This window comes from Strix uralensis, chromosome 1 (genome assembly GCF_047716275.1).
Source record: "Strix uralensis isolate ZFMK-TIS-50842 chromosome 1, bStrUra1, whole genome shotgun sequence".
In the NCBI taxonomy this organism is placed as follows: domain Eukaryota; kingdom Metazoa; phylum Chordata; class Aves; order Strigiformes; family Strigidae; genus Strix; species Strix uralensis.
In genome coordinates, this window is record NC_133972.1 from 162,727,534 (window position 1) to 162,747,956 (window position 20,423).

General features: G+C 40.1%; 1 protein-coding gene across 1 annotated transcript; it reads left to right on the forward strand.

Moving 5' to 3' along the window:
• The first annotated feature begins 4,652 nt into the window (after window positions 1–4,652).
• SQLE (squalene epoxidase) lies at window positions 4,653–20,149 on the forward strand. Its single transcript, XM_074887768.1, has 11 exons — window positions 4,653–5,469; window positions 7,591–7,843; window positions 8,118–8,298; window positions 10,894–10,990; window positions 13,913–14,026; window positions 15,639–15,810; window positions 16,120–16,215; window positions 16,797–16,939; window positions 18,031–18,127; window positions 18,746–18,833; window positions 19,610–20,149. The coding sequence occupies exons 1-11, from the start codon at window positions 5,185–5,187 to the stop codon at window positions 19,800–19,802; spliced, it is 1,719 nt and encodes a 572-aa protein (XP_074743869.1). The 5' UTR covers window positions 4,653–5,184; the 3' UTR covers window positions 19,803–20,149.
• The last annotated feature ends 274 nt before the right edge of the window (window positions 20,150–20,423 follow it).

The window sequence follows — 20,423 nt, forward strand, 5'->3', positions numbered from 1 at the left end:
CTGATATGCTTCTCTACCCTACCTCTGCCTTCTGTTTTTTTAACCTCTTTTTCCCTTCTCAGTATCTGTAGTCTGTCTGCTATCCATTAACCCTATTCCTACATCACCTCCTTCACACCACAAGCCTGAGGACTTTAAATGTCTTTAGTGCCTTGTGAAAACATTCTGCTGTCTTCAGCAAGGCATGACTAGGAAATGTCTATGGAATGGATCTTCAAAATCAGAGAAAAACACAAAACTCTGTCACTGCTGGTGTGAGGACTGCAATTTTTAAAATAGTGAGTCAGCCTTTCCCTTTCCTTTCCTTCTGTCCCAGTCAGCTGACTTGCGATTATGGGTATCATTGACTGAAAACTTGCCCCCTCCATATAGTAAGGAAAAGAGGTAAACACATTGATATTAAAAAAATCACAAATTTGCAATCTTAGAGATGAAATTCTAGAAAAATAGACAGCTTAATTGCAACCTGAGAGGGAAAATAGAACCAAGGGGACAAGTGCTTATATATATGTAGCTGTTGGGGCTGACACAGGGGGCATGTGGCCACTGGCTATACCACAGCCTGTATGTTGGCTGTATTCCTCAAGCCTGAGTAACTTTAAATTACAGCCTGGACTCCCCAGGCATTACAGCTTTGCCCCCAAATAGGTGCCCTCCTAATGTTCTGTACTGTCAGACTGCAAAGAACATAATAGCCACTGGCTTTAATTCCCTCATTATGCATTAATAAGAGACAAATTATTTTACAATCTTCCCACTGGGATAGAGAGAAAATATTGAAAAACATCCCTTTGAACACTTTATAAATACAGTATGTCATAAGGATGAACTTTCATGATGTGCTGCATATTTTAAACTTCATAATGGAATTCCAATTAATGCATTACATATATATTTGATGGTTTTGGTGTTCCTCGGACATTAGGCTGTTTTTTTGATGTTTATGAAAAACATACTGAAGACATCTGCAGAGCTCTTCATTGTGATAAGTCTTGAAAATATCCAACTGCACTGCTTTGTTAGAAAAATGAATTAAACCACTCAATTTCTCAATATAATAAAATCCCCATGAGGAATAACAGTTTTGTCTTCCTTCATACATCCACTGATATATACACAGTTACAGCCTTTTATGCAAGTGACCTCTTGCTTCAAAGCTCAAAGCAACTCTAATTCGAATAACTGCAGTTTCATATAATCATTCTTTTCATTTTGAGGAACCCTACCACCTTCCTCTTCCAAACATTTACCAGGCTCTGCTTCTTCTCATGATGATTAGTGAAACCTAAGGATAGATATTTGTCTTTCACCTTTTAGTCTACACACCAGACTTTCCCCATCTATCTACCAGTCTGGGCAGATGACCATTAATTGGATGCACAGTGAGACCAAGCTCTAGGACACGTGCAGCATGTCTATGGACAGTGAGGCTCAGTCTCGTGTGGCACATGCTGGTCAGTCGTGCGGCATATAAGCGATAGGTCTGATACCCTGGAGATTGGTCCTGACGCACGTGCTGCCAGGGTAGTTGTGACCATGAACTAGGGGCATGTTTTCTGTTTTATGGGTCTGCATCACAGGATGGCATACACATGATGCCTGCTTCTGCACAACTGGCAAAGTCTTCATCAAGTAGTTTATTTTTTATACCCCAGAGTTCAGCCAACCATGTCTGGTTATTCCAGCATCATATTCTTTCCCTGCCAACTGCTGGTTGTCCAAGTCTGAAAAGAGCATTTCGCTGCTTCTGGAGAAGGGATAAGAGAGAAGTCTGCTCAACTCCAACCTCTTCTTGGGTGCCTTTATTTCCTGGTTGTGACCTTGTTATGGAATTTTAGAAATTCTTGTTTCAGCCTGTTCATATTAGCCACTGTGAGATTTAAATCATGAAAAGATGTTTCATAGTAGTCATCTTGACAGGGTTTCACAAGTGAAGGAAGAAGTCTCTTATTCTAGAAACAAAATTCTTAACAAAGTTCAAGAATGTACATAAATACAAAACAGAAAAAAACATGTTGTTTTGTAAAGTTGGACAATAAGGCCATAGCAAAAAATCAGTAGCTCTACCTACCTATCTACAGAAATACCTTTTTATTTACAATAATGTAAACATCAAAAGATAGCTCTTACAGTGAACAAAGAAATGCAAATATGTCACGCTCTTCACCATAGCCAAGACAGTGAGAGTAAATGAAGAGGTAGTGGGGAGTCACCCACTTTCAATGTCTTGGCTGGAAATACAGAAATGTTCTGATGATATCTGAGCCTTGAACACATGCCTCTGTGAGTGCTGCATTCAAACCCAGAATTCGGTAATTGCTTCAATTCCCAGCGCTAGCCACTCCAAATAGAAATAAGAAGAAAAATGACTCACAAATTACATAATCCTGAAAGACATTTTCCATGAGTGTTTCATCAACAGAAGGTGATTTCTTGGGGTGGAAGAACAAGCGTGCAGTTTTGTTGGTCACCTAATAAGATCTAATTACAACCTGCAGCTGAAGGGACACCCACACTCACGCCTTCCTGTACCAGCCCTGTATTACTGCCCTCTGCTCTGGTTCAGGCGCAGTGGCTACCGGGTGACTTGGACGAGACAGAAAGTTGATGTTCTGTAGTGGGTTACACTTACATGTTGTCACCAAGTCAACACAAGTTACCTTACAGCTGCATAAAGGAGGATCCACAGTGGGGAAAGAAGGGTTTTGTGTAGTTTGCAGTAAAGTGTAAGATGAAATCTTCCTCTAATCTTAAAATCATCATACCATTATTTCATTCACGTAGTTCTGCTTCAGCCTGTTTTCTTAAACACCATTCTTCCTTCTGTTAGCCACTTAAGCTGCTCTGGTCCTCGGTACAGTTCTGACTATGCACTAGCATCACTCTGGTATTATTTTCAGTAGTTGTTGGTTCACATATGTCAATTGACATTTCTTAGTCTTTAGAAGGTTTGTGTTGGTTCCAGTAACTTAAAGGCTATGGTTCTTTTCATGTTTGGTCTCTAGCATGAAATGCCCAGAAGGTTACACGCAGTTTAATTTGGTCTTACAACATGCTGAGTGACTCTGTAGAGCTCAGTTCATAAAAAAAAAGCATGTTTAGCAGACACAAGGAACATTAGCGAACACACTGAAATCAAGTGCAGATCTATGTAAGAGGTTCAGTCTCAGGTGGTTTAAACATAAAACTTGCTGACAGCTGTAATAAGCCTAGTTCAACCTGGGGAAAAGCAGCTCCTGCTGTGAACACCTTTTTACAGGTAGATGCCTAGGATTACAGATGACTGTGCTGCACCAGAGTTCATTTCATCACTGAGGGAGTAACCATCATTGCTGGACGAGACCCATGTCTTTACCATATAGAAAAACCTGTGCTTGACCTCATAGCTCACAGGATCTTTATTTTTAGCCTGAACTGACTGATCTGATGGATAAACCAAAGCCCCTTCTCTTACTGGCTCCTGTTTTCGCCTGCATTTATTCAAGTCTGCCAAATTGTTTTCAGTCTCCTTTTCACTGCATAAGAAACTACTAAACGTCTTTCCCCTCTTCAAAATCCGCTCTATTTTACCACTGCAAAGATCTCATCTCCTTTTGCTCCATTTGCATGTGATTGGTTTTGCTCATTCTTTCACCAGTTCTGCCTGGAGTGGAGTCCTGACGTGTTTCATAGCTTCATCACTTTTAAGTATTATTATACTGTAATAGACTTGTTCAATATTGTTGCACTGCAACACGTACATAGCCCAAGGTTGGTCCCTCTCACAGAGAAAAGGGACGACCATAGGTGTGTGCCCCCGAGCAGCTCAATGCTAAAAAAGGATAATTTCTGTTTTGTTGGTTTTGTCCAGCCATACAAATCATCCCAGGAGCAGATCTTCAAACTCCCCGTCGGTAAGGCTGGGGCACAGCAGGCTCTTTCTTACCTCGCACCCCCTCCTCCCGTTTCTCCCTTGGGTTTTACATTTCTGGGCCCAGTTTGCGGCTGAGCGGCTGGCAGCCTGCCCCTGCCCCTCAGGCTGTCCCGCGGCCGCCTCGATGCCGTCGCCATCGCCCCCCGGGCCGCCTGACGACTCCCGCCCACGGCCCTCGGCCTCCCCACCGGCCCCTCAGGCACCTGCGCCCCTCGCAGCGCGCATGCGCGGCTCCGTTAGGCAGCCGGGCGGGAAGGGCCGCGGTAGCGCTCGGCCCGCCGCCGCGAGCAGCCGCCCCTCATCCCGTGGCCATGGCAACCTCTGCGCTCCCGTCCCGCCCTCCCCGTCGTCACATCAGCCTAGGTGCTCGGCGGGCGCAAGCCCCGCCTACCCCCCGCTCGGATTGGGCGCCTGGCCATAGCGCCATCTCGGCATAGCACCGCCGATTGGCCAGACGCCGCTGAGGCACGGGGCGCGCGGTACCTAAAAGGAGGCGGAGGCGATGGTTCATTAGCATAGCTCCGCCCTCGCCGGCCGGTCTGCCAGCCCGCGCGTGTGTCCCCCGCCCCGCCTTGCGCTCGCGCTGAGGCGCCGCCGGGGTCCGGGGCGCCGGGCGGGACACGGGGGCGGGGCGGGGGGCGCCGGCAGCGCCGCGTCGCGTCCTCCCTCCGTGAGGCGGCTGCGGGGCCCCGACGCGAGCAGGCAGAGCATCAGCCGCGCCCGCCGGGTGTGAGCCTTCCTCCGCCCGAGCCCCCGCTGGGTGCGTCACGGGCGGCTGGGGCGGGCCCCGCGCAGCGCCGTCGCCTCGCTCACCGGGCGTGCAGTCTCCGGTCGCATCGCTGCCCGCGGGAGCCGAGGCGGGGCTGGGCGCGGCGGAGGGGTGACCCGGGAGGCGGTGGGGCGGGGACGCGCTCCAGCTCCGCGAGCATCGCTTGTGGCGGGCGGCGTCGTGCATTTCCTTGAGGTGCTGTGCGGAGCTGGGTGATTTTTAAGAAGACGTTTTATATTAATTTTTTGGGGGGGCGTTTTTGAAACCTCTCTCTGGGCTCCCGTGGCAGCCCGGCGAGGTGGGGCTTCATCCTTTACAGGGTTTTGTGGAGCTCCTTGTTTTTCCATTGAGATCTCCCTCCTTGCCATCAGGAGAGGAAGTCTTTGCGTTTCTACACATATATTTTTTTTTGATACCTTGAACAAAATCCCATTTGGGGCAGCTTCCATCAACGGGAAAGCTTTGGAGAAAGCAACCAGGAACAGTGACGGGTCCCCTCACAATGTGGACCTTTCTGGGTATCGCCTCCTTCATCTACGTGTATAAAAAGTGTGGAGACCTCATGACTTACGCTAATAAGGAGGTGCTACTCTCCGTGTTAGTGTTTTTCTCCCTTGGCTTGCTGCTATCGTACAGGTACCACTTCAGGGGGCCCAAGCAGCAGCAGCAGCGGAAGGCCCACCTGGGGATGCTCTCCGATGTTCTCTCAGCTTTACCACTTGTTGGCTTCATCTGGGCTAAACCCACTCCAGGATCTCAACAAGTTGAACAACCCAAATCCAGAAAGGTAGGTTCAATTCAGATGGGGTGCAGTGTCCTCCTCTTGTTCCCTCTGGCTGCTGATCCTCTGCCCTGATGAGAGAAAGGAGCTAAGAAAGGATTGGAGAGGGTTTGTCTTTAGATGCTGGATATCTGATTTGTCATATTTTTTGTTAGTTTTGAATGGCAAAAGAGATGGTGAAATTCATTTAAGTAGTAAACTGGGGGTTTTGTGTAGTCAAATGTGTTTGAAGAAAGATTTGTAGTAAAGGATTATTATACTAGCAAAAAAATATCTTCAGTTGCTAGTGTGTTGTAGAGATGAAGGACTGGTGCATCTCTCCTATGAGAAAAAGCCAAGAGAGCTGGGACTGTTCAGCCTGGGGAAGAGGAGGCTCAGGAGGATCTTATCAATGCATAGAAATACCTGAAGGGAGGGTGCAAAGAGATGGAGCCAGGCTCTTTTCATCGATGCCTAGTGACAGGACCAGAGGCAATGGGTGCAGACTGAAACACAGGATGTTTGCTCTGAACATCAGGAAACACTTTTTTACTGTGAGGGTGACTGAGCACTGCAACGTAGTTTCCCAGAGAGGTGGCAGAGGCTCCATCCTTGGAGGTATTCAGAACCCAGCTGGATGTGGTACAGGCCAGTCTGCTCTGAGTCTACTTGAACAGGGGGTTTTGGACCAGATGACCTCCAGAGGTCCTTTCCACCCTCAGCCGTTCTGTGGCTCGGTGATCAGCTTCCTAATATTTATGGATAAAACACGCTTGTCTAGACAGTGGTACATAGAATTATTTGGAAATTATTACCAAACTATTGCTTGTACAATGGCTACAGGTCCTGAGCTGAGATAGTCAGTCGGTTCCGCTCAGCCCAGGATGAGACTTTGTGAGACAGTGGAGAGAGCTGTAGTTCCTGACTGGAGCTTAGCTGGAGTCCTGCCATCTAAGACTGGACTTGCATATTCAGTACATCAGTGGGTTGGCACTGTTTGGCTTCTTTCCAGTGTACTTCTGGGCAATTTCAGCTGAGCACTGACCCCCTGAACAAAAGAACTTGAAACTATTTTTGGCTGCAAGTCAAAGGTTCTAGATTTTTATTTTGTTTTGCTGGTAAAGCCTGCCTTTACGCCAGTTTCTTGTATTATCTGAATTCAGATAGTTTTGCACTCCCTTGCTGCGTCGTACATATAAACGTGACACTATACCACTAGAAATTCTGGTGTCAGTGTTGTTCTGTGCGTTTGTTCCACTGATGCAATCGTATTTTACCACTGTCAGCAGTGCAGTGCTGAGGCATTTGTGAAAGAGTGAATTTGACTTTATTCTTCATTCTACCAGCTGGAGAAATGACTTGCAGGTTTGCACTGGAATAGCCCTTGCAACATTTCTTCACTTTGAAGAGATGCTGTTAGGAAGGTACTATAACACAGCTGGTCTTCATGTACCAGTTTATATGTTAACTGATACATAATCTGATGTATGACAATTCCTAACAGTTTTAAATGTAGTTGAATGGTAATTTTGCCTGTACTTTTTGACTGTCTGATATCAGAGTTTTCATTTCAGGACCATTTCTTTGTAACATTTCACAGGTAGCTGCTTCTGCTGACACTTTTACATGCTGAGTATTACCATAAACTGTTATTTTGGTAGGTAGGTTCACTTACAGTAAAATTAAAGAGGAATACATTTTCCAGTGAATCTGATAACATTTTCACTGCAAAGTGCTAAGGCCTCCGTGTGGTAGTGACTCACTGATATGATGGCATTGGTGTGTTACTTTATAGACGAAGGGTATGGGACAGCCTTGGCTTACTGCGTTTTATAGTAACTTGACTTTCAGTTTCTCTGAGACTATGTTAGTGGTTGTCTTTGATCAGCAGGACAGTTTTACGCAAGTATCTTGATTTTGTTTTGGGGGGTGTTGTTTTCTCTTTTCTCTGCTTGTTGAGTTTTTGTTGCATTGTAGAGTACAACTGATTTAATTTTGAACAAAACTAAACTGGAAGATGTTCTCTTAACTACTGGTGTACTCTCAGTCCTCTGGGTCAAAGTAGGACTAGTCCAGAGTCAGCCCTCTGACAAGATTATGGTACACATGCATTGGCACATGTAACTTTGTTGGCTTTCTTTTCTAAAGGGTAAAAGAGAAGTAAACTTCTCAGATGTACATCTGACAGAGACTGCTCCAAATGCAACATTATCACCCCAATACGATCCAGAAATTATCATTGTGGGATCAGGTGTCCTTGGTTCTTCCTTGGCCACGGTGCTCTCAAGGGATGGAAGAAAGGTGACTGTGATAGAGAGGGATCTGAAAGAACCCGACAGGATAGTTGGAGAATTGTTGCAACCTGGAGGTTTTAATGCACTTAGAGACTTGGGTCTTGAAGGTGAGTGCATTTTAAAATGTAAATGTATCTATAACACAACGGTTATTACACTCAATTATGTTTTTAGAAAAAGCATGCCTACTGGGAAAATTAAGAAATACATTATCTATCTTTAATATTTGAATTAAAATTGCTTGCGTATTTCCAGTCTGCCATTTTGAAAATATTCATCCTTCAACATGTGTGTTTTAAGAAAATCGGACTCTATGTAAAGAGATACTTTTCATGCATGATTAAGCTTTCTTAAAGACTTTTTTAAACTCTTCTATTGCAGATACAGTAGAAGGTATTGATTCACAAATAGTAAACGGTTACATAGTTCATGACAGAGAGAGCAACTTGGAGGTTGAAATTCCTTATCCAATATCTGAGGATGGCAGCGTGGCAAGTGGAAGATCTTTCCATCATGGCCAGTTCATCATGGGTCTCCGAAGGGCAGCTATGGCAGAGCCCAAGTGAGTCACATTGCAAATGGCACAGCTGGGATCCAGAGATTCAGAAGCACTGTTCCCAGCGTCCATGAGATTCCTTAACTATTTCACTCTGACCCCACAAAGAGGGCTGCAATGAACAAGACTGAGAGAAAGTAACAGCTATAGTTGCTCATTCTGTTTTCTGCAGACATGTTCATGAGTTGCATATACATCATACATTACCCTTTGGGACAAGTTAGTCTTTAAACTATGGGAATATAGGCTTTAAATATTAGGCAAGGTACTGGCCCATCCATGTGAGAGAACAGTTCAAGAGTAAGGGGTTGATTCTGTTCTACTGATTCTTGGGTTTGGCATTTTACCAGAGAAATGACCGCTTCTCAGTGAGCAATGCGTAGAACTTTGGTCAAGAAACGAGTGGCAAATCTGGTATCACTTCTTAGAATCATAGAATGGTCTGGATCGGAAGGGACCTTTTAAAGGTCATCTAGTCCAACTCTCCTGCAATGAGCTGGGACATACATTTCTTGCATTGATGTTATCTATGATGCCAGAAATCAAGCTTCTTTTACATTTGCATGTTGTTCTGGTTTTAATGTTAGCAAGAAATCGAGCAAAATAACTAGAAAGGAGCGCTAAATGGAAGTAGCTCTTTCCAATTATTAAGCTCTGTTTTTCAGAGTCTTGAAGACACCTTCTCTTCCTAATGAAAGAAAAATTAGTGTTTGTTATTTCCTCTCTAACTGATTTATTTCTTTTATACAAGAGATAAGAAGGAACTTTTATTGAAAACAGATTCTAGGTGCTGGTTTCTGTGGGGTATTTTTTGGTTTCTCTTTTTTTTTCTGCTAAATAATGCTTATAAGGGAAACGTGGCATCATTTTTTATGTTACATGTCTTTATTCTGAACTGGAAAATTGCTTTCTCCTATCATATCTGTTATATTATGAATTACTAAAGTAGGACTAAAGACAGCAGATCTGTAGTACAGTTAAAATTAACAACAGCCACATTTACTAGCTATAAAAGCTACAGCCTTCTTGTTGAGGGTTCAAGTTCAGTGAAATTTGGACACCTGTTTGCTCCACTTACTGGGAAAAGTCCAGTATCTGTACACAGTCTTTGAAGCAGAAACTTACAAAAGCTAGTTTGTGACTTGAATTCAATGCTTTCCTCTTTCTCCACGCTGTCTTTTAATGTTCATTTTGTGTCTGTTTGCTTTACATTTTAATTGTAACATAGAAAACTGCATGTTAAATTAAGGTCTGGGAGAGGTCAAGAACTCTTAATAGTGCCATGACACTTTGTTTTTCATCTCAAAGCTTGTGAAAGTATAATTATTACTGATTAATACAGCCTCATTATAAGTACTAGGCAATATGAATTTATTTCAGATGAGTAAAATTAATTTTGCAGAGCGAAGAGGTAGGGCATCACTAGTTAATTATTTTTATAGTGGGTGAGAACCAGAAAACGAAGTGAGCATGCACTTAGATAACTGAAGTGACAACTGTAGAAGAAATTTAAAGCCGATAGGATCCTCAGAACTCTGATTCACCTGCTGTTAACCTGACATGTTGCTGTACTCCCTTGCTGTTAGTGTGCTTACACATAACCATTCATATTTTGATACAGCCAACCTGCCTGTTGCCTGGCAAATTAAGTCAGTCACAATCTGCTCTGAAATTTCCATGCTGGCTGACATGCAGGAAAGATGTGAATTCAATTGCTTTTGTCCCCTCTGAGACCCTAAAATGTTCAACTGTTGTATTCTCACATGGACTTTTAGCTCATTTCTCCAAGTTGTAGAATTCCATCTAGATATGAAAATATTTAGAGAGTGTCCATTTTGAGCTGTGAAGTCTGAACTGCTGGGGTCAGGTCTAACAGCTCAGACCCCACAAGAGATGTAAGTTTACAGAGATTTAATTTGTGAACCCCAAATAGCTCTCGTTGGGAGGTAGAAGATGCTCAGTTCCAACTCTAAACATAAGCATTAGCAGAACTTTAAAAGCATAAATAGCAAAATAAAAAAAAGTGTATCCTGAACTCCTGAGGTGAAAAGGTAGATGTCTCTGTCCTAAACAGGTTAGATTATTTTGGACTACTCTGAGAATTGGGTACCTCACTTTTACCTAGTGTACGTGTTAAGTGTTGAAGTGCTACTTCAGATCTTGCTTCTGAATTCTGCTTGGAGTTATGTCTCACCCACACTGCCAGTGTTTCCCGCCATTTAGCAGGGATGACTCAGTCAGCTGCCTGATTTCTGAACACTGTTAGGTGTCAAACTCCTCTCTGGAGCCATGGCCATGGAGCACCTGAAGCACAACTGAGGATTCTGCTAAATGGTAGCGTGTTTAAGATAAGGACTACAGTTTTAGAATATTCTCAGGTATCAAACCAAACGGTAGTGTTGAACTGAAATTAGTGACAAACATTTTTGATGTTTAATGTGGCTTCTGAAAGTGGTCAAGAACACATCTTGTCTCTAAAACTTAAACTGTGTTGGCAGAGACAAGATTAGTGAAAATCTGTCTCTCCTGTGTCTAATGCCTTGAAATGTTGGCATCATTAATCCTCTTCCATTCTGTTCTAACCCCTCTTTTTTGTTTCAGTGCAAAATTCATTGAGGGAACTGTGTTACAATTGCTTGAGGAAGATGACTGTGTTGTGGGTGTTCAGTACAAGGACAAAGAAACTGGAGACACTAAGGTAAGACAGTTTTCTGTTACGATCTTTGTTAAATTATTGAGAAAATCGTTGGTTTATATATATATATATATAAAACTTAAAAAAAACCCTCTTTCAAAGCACTGGTACAGAAATAATGCAATTATCAAGAAAGTGAAAGCTTTAATAAAGGGAGATTACTTTCTAGTGGATACAGTCCCAACATAGGGGAATTCTTGTTATAACTTCTTGTACAGCTTCTGCTTTCAGTGTCTCTGGAGAATTAAGTTCATTATTTATTTCAATATTCATATGTCTGGAGTTTAAAATCTTTTGAGAGTTACTGGTGAAAAAAACCAATATATTAAGATTTGTGCTTTGCCTGTGTGTAATGGTCTACATCTCCAGGTATAATTCTACCATTGACTGAGGTGTCTGGAAATAAGAAGATGGGTGTCTATTCATAGAGATAGTTCTGTTCAGTCATTTCTTGGATCACAGAGAGTTCTGGCCTATTTTAATTGCATCACTGATTTGATTAATGTTCTTTGCCTCAACTAGTACTAAACTGCTGAGCATTACTAACAATCTTTCATCTTCAGGTCATTTAGAAATGGAAATGGGGATATAAAAACATACATAAGAGAGCCTTTTAAAAGTATTTGCCCAAGATGTAGGAGAGCTAGTTGATTTTAGGCCCTCCTCAGGCAAACGCCTCCCTTGATGGCAAAATGCTGTAAATAGGAGGCTGTAAGAGAGCTGAGTAGAAACAGTATCTTTGGCCCCTCTGGAGGTAGCTGGAGGAAGGGGGAGTTCCAAGTCCTGTTCCTTGGTCTGTCTTTCATGTCATGTAAAATTAATAAAACTATATTAGGAAATCCACTCTAGCAGAATAAGCCATTGAATCACAGGTGGGTACTGGAAAGATAGGGAGTTAGCAGAGGAGGAGGTTTTTGGCAGGGATGGAATGGTTTGTTTGTGGGTTGTTTGTTTTTTTTTTTTCCCCAATCCAATTGGCTTTATCACCCAGCAATGTAAAGGGGTTGTTTTTTGTTTTGTTTGGGGAGTGGAGGGGGATAGTGCATATTTTGCTTTGAGACTTGTTTTTAAGCTTTACGCATTTATGGATGTTGTTGTAATTTTAAGTGTGGCTTATCTGACCAGCAGTAGGGTGACCGGTGTTTTAGCCTGCATCTTTCCTGAGGGCACTTGTGGTGTTCTTAAGGCTTTGAATTCCCTATCTGTATAATGGGAATAAACAAATTCATGTTTCACTCTGAATGCTGAAGTTCTGTGGCTGGAAAGAACTGTTTCATTTGCTGGCCTAGATCCCCTTTGATTTTAGAAACCTAGTGTAAGTAATTTTCACTACACATTTCTTCTTAACTGTGTTTCCCTACCTCTGACTCTTTACAGCTGGGAAGCTACTTAGGGGAAAAAAGCCAAAGCCTGTTTGCATTCCTTAGTCTGTTTTCATAAAGAAAGGAGGGTGATCTACATTTTGTCTGTGGTTTTCTGTTCTCTCCATCCCTGTTGTCCACCACATTACCTTTGAGATTTTTATTCTCTTAAATGAGATTCAAATTAGCCAGCATGCTAAAAATCAACTTAGAAAGTTTATCAAAACCAGGCAGCTGAATAGAGTAAAGGTCTTAGTATGTTGATTGTGGAGAAATTGTAGCATAAATATTCAGATCATTAGACACCAGGGAACCCATATGGGCAGGTGACTTTGCTCTAATTGCAGGAATAATTAGAGCTTGCAGTCATCTGAGACAGGAATCCGTAGAAAAGTGGTTTTGTTAGCTCTACTCTGGAGCTCACTTCTATAAGCTCAGACACCATAAATGTATATTGTTTTACTCGGCTCTACTCTCACCTGACTTTTGTCTGAGTTCCCTTTACACAGCAAAAGATGTAAGGATTGTGTGACACAAGTGACTGAGTTGATTCCTATGCAGGAGAGAACTGCTCGTAGAGGAACCCATTCACATACTGGCTCACCAGATGCTTCCATCCAATAGTAGAATATTTTCTAGGAGTGCTAATGAAACACAACATGCTTTTTTGCCTTGTTACTTGCATCCTGAAAGCTTGAAAGGAAAACTTTTTTCCTGCTTATGCCAAATGTATGAGATTATTGAAGGCCAAGGACTAATGCTCAATACAAATCTAGTAATTTGCAGTTAAATCACTGAATATACTGACATCAAGAAAGCTGTAGGTAGAAGGAAACATCTACCTCTAAATGCCTTCTAGTATAATAATGTTGTTATATTACCATAATAGTAAAATGTTTAAAAATGTATTTTAATAATCAGAATAATTTGCTCATGTTAGAGAGCAATGTGTATGTGTTAAACATTAGGAATTTGTGCATACGTTCTGGCTGAACCTAATCAGTTTACTCAGATTCTCTTTTCTATTTTGTCTGTATACACTATTTGTTCTTATAGTTCCTAAATATACTAGGAACTGCTCAGAGTTTGCTGCTTGGTCTTTTAAAGAAGGTCTTGGTATGCTTACTGCATTTCAGTTTGTTACACTTCAGTTTGTTTTTGTTTAGTTGCTTATGAATGGTTCTTTAATTTAAAATTTCTTAGGTTTTTTTTTTTCTTCCTGAAGAGCATTATAGGCTCAAGGGATCAATTACTCTACTTTTCTTGTGGTGGGTTTTTTTTTTAATCCAAGTTCCAACACAGTCCCATAACTGTGTTATCTGATTGCATGTCTAAAAAGGCTGGACTATACGATTAGATCAACTTTTAGAGGAAATAGAGTTAAATATGAATATGAGGAAGGCAAAAAATACTCTATTTCTTAATAACTATATTATAAATATGGTCTGTGATTCTCTTATATGTTTGTTGTTTTGTAGAACATCTGAGAGCTTTGGAGTTGTTTCCTACTGTTAAGCAAAATTGGAAATATCACGTCTTTTTTTATTTTTTCTTTATGCTGCAGGAACTTCATGCGCCACTTACTGTTGTAGCTGATGGACTTTTCTCCAAGTTCAGAAAAAACTTGGTCTCCAGCAAAGTTACTGTTTCATCCCATTTTGTTGGTTGCATTTTGAAGGTAACTTTTATGTATAATACTGTATAAGCCAGTATGCTGCCACTTCTTAATGTGGGTCTGAATTTAACTGAATATATTGTTGTTCATTATCTTTTCCAACAGAATCAACTAGAACTATGCTTTTAGAAATATATATACAGCTGTTCTATCAGTTTCTGTGTCCCTTTGAGGAGCGCTTGGAAATTCTGGTCTATGTTTTTAACTCTTAAATTATTGATGCATACTCCGTCCCAGCTCTAGGATGGCTGAACTTGCTATGTCAGACTTAACATGTTTGGTACAGTTACAGATCAGATTTTCAACTCTTAAAACACTTTTAAGTAACTGTGAGCCACTTTTGGTTTTGGTTGTTTTTTTGTTTAAAGTGGATGTTGTTCTTAAAAGTTAGATTCTGGTTTTAAGAGTGGAGTAGTGTTAATCTTAAACATATAGATGAACAAGGGAAGGTTTAAAAAAAACAGAGTAGGATTCAACATCGCTAGTTTAAACTGAACACTGGACTCACTAGACCAGTTCATAGAAAATACTTCTTTCCTTTTTTAAGGAAAAGCAGTTTCAACATTTTATATAAGGTAGTGTTATGTGTGCTATTAGTGCTATATTTCACATAGCACTAATCTCTGGAGTAGAAGTAGGCACCATTGTAAAGCTGGAACCCAATTTGTAAAATTGTTTCCCTGGATATAGGTTCTTTGACTGGTTTGTGTTAAGACAGTGGTAGCTAAGATGGTGACACTCATTTTTTTGAAATGCTTACGGCACTTGTTCAGGGAGCAGTTTTAGATCATCCTACCAGCTGTGGGTCAAACCACCTGTGTTTTATACTCCAGAAGAATACCCAAACTGTGCTCCTGCCTGAAGGTGGGGTACCTTGTAACCAGGTACATACATACCTTCAGGACCTGTAAACTTCAAGAGAAGAAGTGGGAATCTGGGTTGGTAGCTGGGTGGTTGGAAAACCCAGTTAGAAATCCTGTCTGGGTCTTGCCCTCTGTGGCTGCTGCATTAACTATGGCATTAACAGCAAAAATAATTAAGGGAGAAGGAACCAAAGCTACAGAATTTTCACTGGACTGGAAACACTGACCTGGAGGAACTTCAGCACTTTTTGGTCCCTAACCCGCTTACCACTGCCCAGGTGCCTCCTGTTTCTCTACTTTTGGAAACATGTTTAAGACCTAGTTAGCTAGGACCCTATGATTCTTCCTCAGTTGGTATCTCCATGTAGTTGTATACAGACTAGAGTATTTCTTTCTCTCCCACCACTTTCTTTATGAAAACAATATGATCTTACTGAAAGCTACCACATTGATTACATTACAGGTTATCAATGGCATGTATTAAATATTAGTGAGGTATTCAAATTAAAAGTATAACTTCATATATTCTAGTAAATATTACAGTGTATTGCCAAAAGACTTGTAACTACACTGAAGTTTGGCACTTTCTTTTTGAAAACACTTCTCTTGTTCGTTTAAAGAGAAAAATAACACAAACAATATGATATGGGATTGTATTTCAAAAGTTCTTCAGAAAATGATTTTGTATATCTGAAGTTTAATATCCTTTCATTAATCATTCTCAATCTTTCTCCCCCTTCTTTCTTTTTAAGGATGCACCACAGTTTAAAGCTAATTATGCTGAACTTGTTTTAGCTAAAAGTAGTCCGGTGCTAGTCTATCAGATTTCTTCAACTGAGACTCGGGTCCTTGTTGATATTCGAGGAGAAATGCCAAAAAATTTAAAAGAATACATGATTGAGAACATTTATCCACAACTACCTGGTAAGTCTAGAAAGATCTCCAGCCGTAATTGTCACAATTAAATGTGCCAAAAAAGGCACATTTTATTTAATTCATTGAACTGTGTGGGCTTTTTCCATGTGTGCAGTTACTGTTTCAGTAACCATTCGTTCTTCTTTGATTCCACGTCACACAGCAGTTTGTTCAGCCCACATCTGTAAGGTTAGCAATTCAGAAGGATTATATGTCTTAAGATATATATATAATATAATTATCTCAAGATATATAATGGGTTGTGTGCAAATTATTTTAGACTCTAAGTAGTATAACTAAAATATTTCGTTATTGCAGACCACTTAAAGGAACCATTCTTAATAGCAGTTCAGAATGATCGTTTAAGGACTATGCCGGCCAGCTTCTTGCCTCCTTCAGCTGTAAACAAAAAAGGTGTGTATTATGAAATAAAAGGAGTGAAAAAGGCATTATAAACTTCTTCTGGGACCTAGGGCTTTGTTGTCACAGAGGTATATTTGTTGTTCAGTACAACTGTCTCATAATTCTATGAAAAACAGTATTTTGAAAAGGTGTACCTTGGGCACAATTTAACTGGAACGTCTATCTTGACACCAGACTTTAAATGAGTGCCTGCTTTATTTTTAAGTTTAAATCACTCAGTTGTTCAAGATTATACAAATGTGGTCTTTTTAAGAAAAACTTGATTGAAAAAGGAAAGAAATTACCTTAAAAGGTGTGTCTGTGCCTGTGTTCTTTCACACACACACATGCATACTTACAGGGAAAGAAATATTTTGACCGTGATCATCATAAAGGCTTTTTAAGCCTGTTAATTAAAAAACATTCTTTTTTTTCCCCCTTTCTTTTTTCTTTTTTAATTTCTAGTTGTTATTCATCTTACTTTCTGGTGGGAATGAATTCTGAGTAAGACTGATTTTTAAAAAAATAGATGGTTTGAGTTCTAAGATTGTGTAATGGTCACGCAGTATCCCATTGTTTTTTCTCTTACCTAGGTGTTCTTCTTTTAGGAGATGCATATAATATAAGACACCCTTTAACTGGTGGAGGAATGAGTGTTATTTTAAATGATATTAAAATATGGAGAAGTTTGCTCCAGGATATTCCAGACCTTTATGAAGATGCTGATGTTCTTAAGGTGAAGCTTTATTTTGGACTTATTTTAGGTAGCTTTTGCTGCAATTTAATGACACACTTTTAGGTTTTATGCAACTTGGGGGCAGGTAAGTTATTAGTGAGGTACAGCAGTTTTCAAAGCTTTGGCTAGATAAATCATACATTAGTCATTCCCCAGTAAGTGGAGCTGTGAGCGCTGTGGCTGTGTGGCAAAAGGCACATTCAAAACTGCTTATGGACTTGTTGTGTTTTGCTTGAGGAGACTGGTGTGATGTGTCTAGTCAGCATGCTTGGCTAGTATAACCTGATATTCCCATATTAGTAGTGCATTTGTAATGCAGATTGATCTTAAATGGGGTGGGGTCAGACCATTACATTTGTGTGGGTGGTACATAGAAAATAATGAGCATGTGTACCCAGTTTTTCAAGGTGCATCTCAGTGCTCCGCTAGCCTCTTGACTGCTGCATTAATCTCACAGTAGTAAGTTGGAAGACATCCTTCTTTCCCAGGAATCAGCACCATGAGTGTTGATGCTAGGTTTATTTTTTCAGTGAGATTTAGACCCAAAATTCTGATGAGTAGGTTATAAGATTACTTATTTATTTGTTTACTGCTTTTAATCAGGTTAGACACATTGTCTTGGCTAAATTAGAGCTAGAATAATTATAGACTACAAGTAAATTATTCAAAGTGTATTTGAAAATTGAGAAGCACTTAGAGGGACCCTGAATGTCAGGACAATACAGGACTTACCTGACCAAATGCACATACTTACATTTCAGCTACTCACCTTAGACTTCCAGTTATTTCCTACTTAATCAACAGAGAGAACTAGGTGGACATTATCCTTCAAGTTTCTGACCTACCCCAGCCACCTACTGTAGGATGAGATGAAGCACACCTTGGAACTACTTTTTTTCTATATTTAGTGTAAGAGGAGCCTAGATAACAGGTTCAAGTTTCCAAAATTCCTTAATGACCTAGCTTGCAACTGATCTAGCCTATCACTAAATCCACTCTACATTTTCACGAGTGAAAATGCCACCTTTTAGGGAATCTTGAATGTTCTTCTGTACTTACTGACAGAAATATTTTTTTTCCCCCTTTTTTAGGCAAAAAGAACGTTTTACTGGTCAAGAAAAAGATCTCATTCTTTTGTAGTGAATGTTCTTGCGCAGGCACTTTATGAACTCTTTGCTGCCACAGATGGTAAGTATATTTTAAAGGTAACTTCTGACTAGTTACAACGTAGTAAATAAATATGCCTGGGGAGGGGATGTGTATGTGTATGTGCGTATGTCCATGTGCTTGTGTGTGTATGTGTATATATATGTGTATATTGATATACATTAAATGTATGTGTATGTAAATGCATGTATGTGTATATTAATATTAAAAGTATATCAATCAATATATATTAAAAATACATCAATAAATCAAGTATTTTAATGAGTTAGCTTGGGTTCTCTGCCTAGTTGTTTAGTTCTAGTATTATGTAAATGAGTTATAACAATGTGAAGGCAAATCTGGAGTTAGTATTAAAAAAAAAAAAAAACAACCAAAACCAAAGAAAAACCCCACAAAGGAAAAAACCAGAAAATACTTGTTCTTGTGTCAGTTAATTTAAGAATATGTAGATATTCTATAAGGCTATCCTCTGCTTAAATAAAACTAGCTCAAAATCCAGCTTAATTTAACAAAACAACAGCTACTGAAGTACCAAAGTTCTGGATTTAATATCACTGTTGCATATGCTGAAAAAAATTTTGGTGTATGTTGAATATATTTGTTAAGTGATTTTTTTTTTTTTTTAAATTAATTTTGTAGATTCCTTGCATCAGCTAAAGAAAGCCTGTTTCCATTACTTCAGACTTGGTGGAGAATGTGTTTCGGGTCCTGTTGGATTGCTATCTGTGTAAGTTCAGTGTGCTCCTAATAGTTGATGTGAACCAGGTCGAGCACTGTGAGGCTTTGCTTTGCTCCTAGTCAGCTCTGCACAGGGGGAATGGTCCACATGAGCCTGTATTTTTAGGATTGTACTAAAAATTGGAGCTTTAGTAGAAGCTATGTCTTTAAATGCTGACTTTTTTTTTTTCCTTTGTAAGAAATGCCCCTAAAAGCTGGAGAGGAAGTTAATGTAGGTGGCATGGAAGTTTGAATGAGGTAGAGGGGTCCAGACTAGCAGAGGAGCTGGTGGAGATGTTTCATGCTTCACAACTAATAGTTAAGGATCAGGTGTCCCATAAAAGAGCATAAGGAACTGGGAAATTGGTAACTATGAAGGTGCTTTGAATGACCCCTCAGAAACCAGTGAATGCCCAATAAATCATACTACTTTGAACATGTGAGAATGTGTGCATTTATATTTCTCCATTTCTGGAGTGAGAGCTAAAACCGATAGAGCCTGTTGAGAGTAATCCCCAGGGGGTTGATAAAGGCAGAGACAGACTACCTGAAATCAAGAGAAAGCAGCAGTGTATGTTGGCTGTACTGTAGAAGGAAATACAGGGTGTGTAGCAGCTCCAAGACAACCAAATTTGTATTTTTGAGTTGAGATGGCAGGACCAGAGCTGTCTAAATCAAAAGGGGGTTTGTAATCTTGAGTGAAGATCTCTATTTGTAAAATGAAAATTTGTCAGTGTTTTCTCATTCTGTTTATTTACATGTTTTATCTATTTATTTTTAATACAGGTTATCTCCTAAACCAATGGTTCTGATTGGCCACTTCTTTGCCGTGGCATTATACGCTGTTTATTTTTGCTTTAAGTCAGAGTCCTGGATCACCACACCTCGAGCGTTTTTCAGTAGTGGAGCTGTTCTTTACCGGAGTTGCTCTATAATATTTCCACTTATTTACTCTGAAATGAAGTATTTAGTCTATTAAAATCCAAGGGGAAATGACTGGAGGAAGAAAACATGAAAATCTCAATGCCTTCAAATCTTTGGACATGTACTATTTAATATTATGTTTTCTTCTCTTCAAAACACAATTTCCTTGATAAGGATTTGACTTTAATTTTGGTTTTGTGGCTATATACATATATATTATATGTAAATATTCTTTTCTTTGCAATTAAAGTTCAAAAAGGAGTTAGCTGTTTACAAGGACCATAATTAAGTGTTGACATGTGGTAGATAATTGCCAGTTTTGTCGGAATTTCATTCCTTGCTTTATCCATTGCTGAGTGCACCACTAATATTAATAAATTAAAAAGTGAAAACTGTAAACCATATGCTGCTATTATCCGTCATGCTTTTTGCTGTTCACTAGTTTCTTATACTTTATTACTGTGAAATATTGTAACATTCTTGATTTGGGTTATTTCATTAGGATTTGCCTCTTATTTTTCTGTTGCAGCTAAGATACTAGTCTGCTGACACTTAAAAGGACACTGTAAAGGATTTCAGATCTTGGAAGTGTCACCATATCTTTAACTTCAGTCACTATTGCAAGTGCCATGTTGCTCTTCTGAAATATTTTTATTACACCAGAATTCATTTAAAC